This window comes from Rutidosis leptorrhynchoides, chromosome 1, assembly GCF_046630445.1.
Source record: "Rutidosis leptorrhynchoides isolate AG116_Rl617_1_P2 chromosome 1, CSIRO_AGI_Rlap_v1, whole genome shotgun sequence".
Taxonomy (NCBI): Eukaryota; Viridiplantae; Streptophyta; class Magnoliopsida; order Asterales; family Asteraceae; genus Rutidosis; species Rutidosis leptorrhynchoides.
The window spans coordinates 212,785,844-212,791,986 of NC_092333.1; the positions used below are offsets into that span (position 1 = coordinate 212,785,844).

At 32.2% G+C, this 6,143-nt stretch overlaps 1 protein-coding gene across 1 annotated transcript; it reads right to left on the bottom strand.

Moving 5' to 3' along the window:
- Positions 1-337: 337 nt before the first annotated feature.
- On the bottom strand, positions 338-4,963 carry LOC139868177 (protein neprosin-like). Its single transcript, XM_071856511.1, has 7 exons — positions 4,514-4,963; positions 4,009-4,095; positions 3,618-3,887; positions 2,211-2,375; positions 1,877-1,930; positions 1,593-1,739; positions 338-969 (listed from the first exon to the last, which is right to left on the bottom strand). Exons 1-7 carry the CDS (start codon positions 4,697-4,699, stop codon positions 592-594), a joined length of 1,287 nt encoding a protein of 428 aa, XP_071712612.1. The 5' UTR covers positions 4,700-4,963; the 3' UTR covers positions 338-591.
- Between the last annotated feature and the right edge of the window lie 1,180 nt (positions 4,964-6,143).

Genomic DNA, 6,143 nt, shown 5'->3' on the forward strand with positions numbered 1-6,143 from the left:
AATGCCAATAAGAGATGACGTGTCATCAGCTTAATTCCAAACATCTTTTCTCTATCATCTTCACTTTCTTGTTTCATTGGCACCACAAAGTTACAAACTTTGACGATTATATCCACACACACCCTCACCTCTCAAACATTGCAATTTCCACCCCTAATATTTTATATGTAGACATTCATGTGTTCAACTGACTTGCAAATTGTCAAAGAAAAGCAAAATAAATCATCTCAATAATCTCACTTTTTTGTCCCAAGTGGTACAAAACAGATACAAATTCTGATGATTATATTTCCAAATCCACCCTTAACTTCTAATAATAGCAATTCTTACCCCTAAAGTTATATTTTTATAACTAATAGCTAAAACCATAACATTCATTTAACTTACAAACTGCCCAAGAAGAGCAAATCCAACAAAAAAAGATTCACTGGAAACTTACAAGAGAAACTTTGAGAAACTTTGCCACTTTCCAATCATAACTTCCCCCAAATTAAATTAAAAAAAAAAAAAAAAAAAAAAAAAAACTTCTCACTAATACACAAAATAAAAGAGAAAATTATATAACAGAAAAAGGATCTTATATGAAAAGGGTCAAGGGCAATTTTGGTTTTTTCCAGGTCCTCCATAGTAAAAGTAGTGACCCCAATCACTATTGCTTCCAGTTTGAACATCATAACAATTGGATTGTTCAGTGAATGTGCCAAGATCTTTTGGAGATTTCAGATTATTTTCTTTATCAACAACTTGAATGTTTCTGAAATAACTTGATTTTCCAAATCCTTCTTGGGGAAACCGCCCGCTGCCCATTTGGGTCGACGTGTGATGTCCATCGGGCTCAGAGTTAACCACTTCACCACCCCATTCAATCATCGACGCACTATCGGCTAAGTATGAAAATAAGAATGATGGCCAGTACCCTAAAACATATCCATTTCCAAATTGCATCCACCAATTGCCCTCTTTTTGGTCCTGAATAATCATAACAGTTGAGAAGAAACTCAAATGATCAATCAAACATCAATTACTCAAGGTGTCAAAATGGGCGGGCGAGTTTGTGTCAAAATGGGTCAACTTTATTAGTGGGTTAGGCCAGGCTAATGATATTACACGCAAGGCAATGTACTAATTACATTACATTTACTATTCTAAATTAATCATCCAAAAGAGGCAGTAGATTCCCTTGTACATGGTCCTACAGAGGATGGTGGCAAACAAAAAGAATAACAAGATTCTTGAAAAGTTTATAATATATATTTTCTCCAATGTTACATAACCACCTACCGAATAATTGTCATATACATTTAGCACCAACTTATTTTAATTAAGTAAAAAATAATGTAAAGGTTGTAACTTTTCTTGAAGGGTGACAAGAAAGGTGCACTAACACACCTTTAAAAAATGCATAAAATTGGCCATACAGATTTGTTCCCACTTGGTGCATATCATAAGGAATTAAAAAATGTATATGCCCACAAATCAAGATAATGAAATTTAAAGCTTACAGATTTGTTCCCACTTGGTGCATATCATAAGGAATTAAAAAATGTATATGCCCACAAATCAAGATAATGAAATTTAAAGCTGGAACACACCTTCCAAATAAGTATACTGATATCATATTGTGAATTCCTAAAGGCCGAAACAGGTGATATGCTTGCACCCATTGCTATGTTATTGTTGATTTGAATAAAACCAGAGCACAATAGATTGTAGCAACCAGTAGCTTGATATGCATCACTCTGTAGCAAGAAAAAAACTTTTCAATTAATTTTTTGTAAAGGTACAACCTTTATTGCATGAGATACAAATCTCCATTGAATTATTGTTATAGAATTGATTTTTTAATGTAAGTTATTGTGATGGTGATTGTACTTACAGTCCAGTATGTGAACAGTCTTGTGTTGTTATCACCATAAAGATCTGGGCTGACCTGAAAATCACAATGTATTTATTAAGATTAAGAATAATTTTATAAAGGGTGCATATATTCATCTCAATTTAATATATGGTTCTACATAATTGATTTCCTAGCCATGAAAGTAACACTTTTAAACATGCAGTGGCGGAACTTGAATTCGGATGCATATGGGGCGAACTGTAAAAATTTATTAAATTTTTCAGGTGGGGCGGATACCCCCTTTGTGGTACACTAAGTTCCGCCCCGAACATGCCAAACACACACCATTAAGAATAATGGATAGTGAGTATACCTGCCATCCTGCTTCAATGCTGTTAAGATCTTGGCCAAAAGAACCTCCTAAAATCCAAATTTGTGACAAGCTAAACTCGTTTGATTGTTGTATTTTCGGTTCCCATACATTCATGGTTGCTTTCGCTCCATAGTACTTGTCTCCTTCCACATAAGCTATCGCATGCTACATAATGTGAAACACAAATAATCATTCAAATATGGATAAACATGACCGTAGAAACATTTAACATATATCCATGTTAGTAAAAGTCCCGGGCAACTAGCCGGGGGCAACTAGTCCCCCAATTTGGGCCCGAAGAGGCCGATTTAGTTAGTCAAAGTTGTCAAAAGTCCAATATAGCAGGTCAAAGTTGAATTTTTTCGGTCAAAATTGGTCAAACTTAGTCAACGTGCGACAGGTCTCTGAGTATTGATTAGTTCCTACATGGTCCCGACCGACTAGACCCCAAATCGCGACTTTTACAACTTTGCAAGTATCAGCTTTTTATTTTTTTATATTCTTAATTAGGCGATGAAAAAGGTTGCTAAATATTGAAACAATATTTATTAAAATTTCAACAACCATGAAAAGGTACATTTTGATATGAAACATTGTCATGACCCCCTTATTTTTTCATGATAATAATGACAAACTATGAAATGAATGCCTTATCCATCCATGTACTCTCATAACCGTATGAAACTCTTGAATTATACAACAATCAATACATTAAAGATAGTGCATTTAGACATGGGGTTTTAATGATAAATTCATTTGCTCCTTTACTTAATTATAATATAATTATAATAATTATTATGAGAATTTATGGTTCTTTCCTTTTGTTTTCTTCAACAGTTTCATCTACATTGCCTCTTTATTTTGTTATAATGATAGCAAATCATGAAATGAACCTTTTTCTTTATCCATTTATGCCCATAATCATTTGTAATTATTAAACCATTCAAGGGTTAATCTAATCTTCAAGATTGTAAAACCAAAAATTAAAAAGTTCATTTAGACATGGGGTCATTATCAATAACCGAAAAACTAATTCGACTTTTCATTTAGTCATGAATAACAAAAAACTATAGGTCATTAAAAGAATCCCATCCAACCTTTATTTTGTCATAAATAAGGGAAAACAATAGGTCATCTTTTTACTATTTCCAAAAATTTTGTTCTTCAACATAGCAAAAATCAGCTAAAAAGATAGTGCCTGTAAACATGGGGTCATTAAAGAAAACTTAAGGGTTTTTTTCCTTACACTTTTTTGAACAAATTTGCAAGATTTAACAAAAAAGAGGTACATTTAGACATGGGTTATAAAAGCAAAACTTATTTATACTTTTTTTTTCCTCCATAAATAAGAAATAAGACAAGATAATTATCTTTTTTTCACTATTTTTATTTATTACTTTTGTTTACCTGATGACCACTTTCATTGTCAATATCAGGATCTGCAGATTTAGGGATGTTTCTAGGCACAGGAGTGCTTCTATGCTTCTTCCTTCCATATGTTTTAACAGAACTTGCCCTCAAAACATCATCTTCTTTTGTTCTCCTTATTGGTATTGTATCTTCAGGGCACATGCCATTCACGTGCCACAACTGGTGGATTAGGTTCCCTCTTTCTGTAGTCTCAGTGTTCATCTTGTTCTCATCATAAATCCCTTCTGGATGATAGTTAGGCCTTATCTAAATAATCCCCAAAAAAATACAACAGAAATTCAAAGTCAACATTTTTATCTTAAAAAAATCAACTAAATCAAGAATGTGTATCTTGAATGTGTTATGAAAAAAAAAAAAAAAAAAAAACCTGAATTTTATGGTCTTTGAGAAATGGGTGATCAAAAGCTGGCTGATGAGAGATGTGTACACAGTCGATGATATCCCCATCTGGACTCTGTTTCAAAATTAAAAAAAAATCAAGAAAATAGTCATAAACTTCATCCTTCAATTGACACTATTTTCACATCATCATATCATCATCATCATAGCTTTTAAATTGCATCTAATTAAATTTTAACTACAGTATCATTAACACAAAGGGTAAGCAAAAGATTACCTCTTTTCACTACATTTAGCATTAAAATAAAAAGTACAATAATTGTTACTATGATTCTAAACTTTGATATACATTTTCACTTCGAAGTAATTTCATATTACATCTTTTAAAATACCTAATTTGCATCAAGAAAGCCATCATTTGCATAAAAGGGTAAGCAAAAGATTGCTACTTTCGACAAAAAAAATAAAATTAAATTACTACATTTTGCAGGAAAAAAATTAAAAACTTTACAAGAACCCAATAATATGAATACCTGGATGGTTTTAACAGGGCGTTTATTGAGGCGTTTTAAATGTTTATGAACTTGAAACTTCTGCCTAGAAGCTGGTGGTACTCTACCGGCGCAAGATAGCAAAGCAAGATCCAAGAAGAATATGAACAAGAAAACACCCTTAAACCCTATTCCAACCCTGCTTTTGCTAATGTGTGCGTGTGCCATTTTCAGAAACTCAAATCCAACGCCAATAAAAGAAAATCTATTATATTTTCCTTTCCTCAAACTAACACTGTCTTTACTAGTGTTAACCTGCACCACGTGTATAATGAGCTGAGCAAAACACAGTGTAAACGAGTCCTTCTGCTTATCCTACGCACCCCTGATGCTCCAAGACGATTTGCCTTTTGGTAGTGACTACAATTCTCTCTCCCCTCATAAGATTTTAAATTGTATTTATGGATTTATTCTCTGCATATAAAGCAGCAGCGTGAGAAGGGTAAAAAGTGAAATGCAAAAAGTTGGGTGGGGTGGAGTTTAGGATGTTTAATTGTTTATTGGTTCGGTTTTAGATTTTTTCTATTTATTAGGTTTTATTTTTTCAGTTTTGAAAATTTTCCGACTTACGGATCTATCCGAGTCGATTCACTTAAAGCGAATATGAATGATCTGAATGGATGAATATTGGATATGAATATGAATATAGATGTTTATTATATCTAATATGGATGATAATTTGTAATTCATGGATTTCACCCGATCACCCAAAATTCTTCATATACATTCAAGCAGTGTTGTAAAAAACCCGATTACTCACCGATTAATCGAAATAATCTTCGATTAATCATTTTTAAAAGCAAATCATTCCGATTTCTAAAAAACAGTTTAATTAAACGGTTAACGTCAATTGATGGGTCAAAATCGAATTTGGTAACTAAAATCGGTCGAAGTAAATAATGGTTAATATTTTAACATGAATTTAAACTAGAACTTTATAATTTTGGAGCAAAATGAACAATTTTAGACAATTATCTTAAAAGTTATTTTTATATTTGTGGTTTTTTTCCTATGTTTAAAGTTATTTTTATATTTATGGTTTTTTCCTATGTTTACACATATAATTTTTAAAATTCAATATCTAAATGTATACAGTACGATCCGATTAATCCCCGATTAATCCCCGAATTGCCGATTAACTTTTCAAAGTCCCGATCGATTAATCTCCAAATAGCGAATTTTGCAACCTTGCATTCAAGTAAAGTCAGGGGTTGTTTACTTTCTTTCTGAATTTGTCTTTGTTTTCATTTGTCTTTTATTCTAGAGAGGTATTTGATTCCATGTCTCCTGAAAACAGACCAATTTTCAGATTAAGTAACAAAGAAAAACTATTTTACTTACTGAATTAAGAGTTTTACAGAAACATATCATTATGTGATAAATAAACGCGCGTTAAATACAGCAATTAGTGACAATTCGAATTAATATAGTCCATTGGATTGGCTAATCACATTGTCTACCCTTTAAGTCTATCCATCAAAATTATTCTTTTAATTTAATACTAGAACAATAAATACTACTGATTATTTTTCATCCTCTGATTACCCTTACTCGGGGAAAACACAGGCTAGGATTCCCTTTCATTATATCGTAAAATACCTACACATAGAAA

Coding starts and splice junctions, on each gene's coding strand:
- LOC139868177 (XM_071856511.1), bottom strand. CDS start 4,699: ATGGCACACGCACACATTAGCAAAAGCAGGGTTGGAATAGGGTTTAAG. Junction 4,096..4,513: donor GCCCTGTTAAAACCATCCAG/GTATTCATATTA, acceptor ATTTTGAAACAG/AGTCCAGATGGGGATATCAT. Junction 970..1,592: donor TCAGTATACTTATTTGGAAG/GTGTGTTCCAGC, acceptor ATGATTATTCAG/GACCAAAAAGAGGGCAATTG.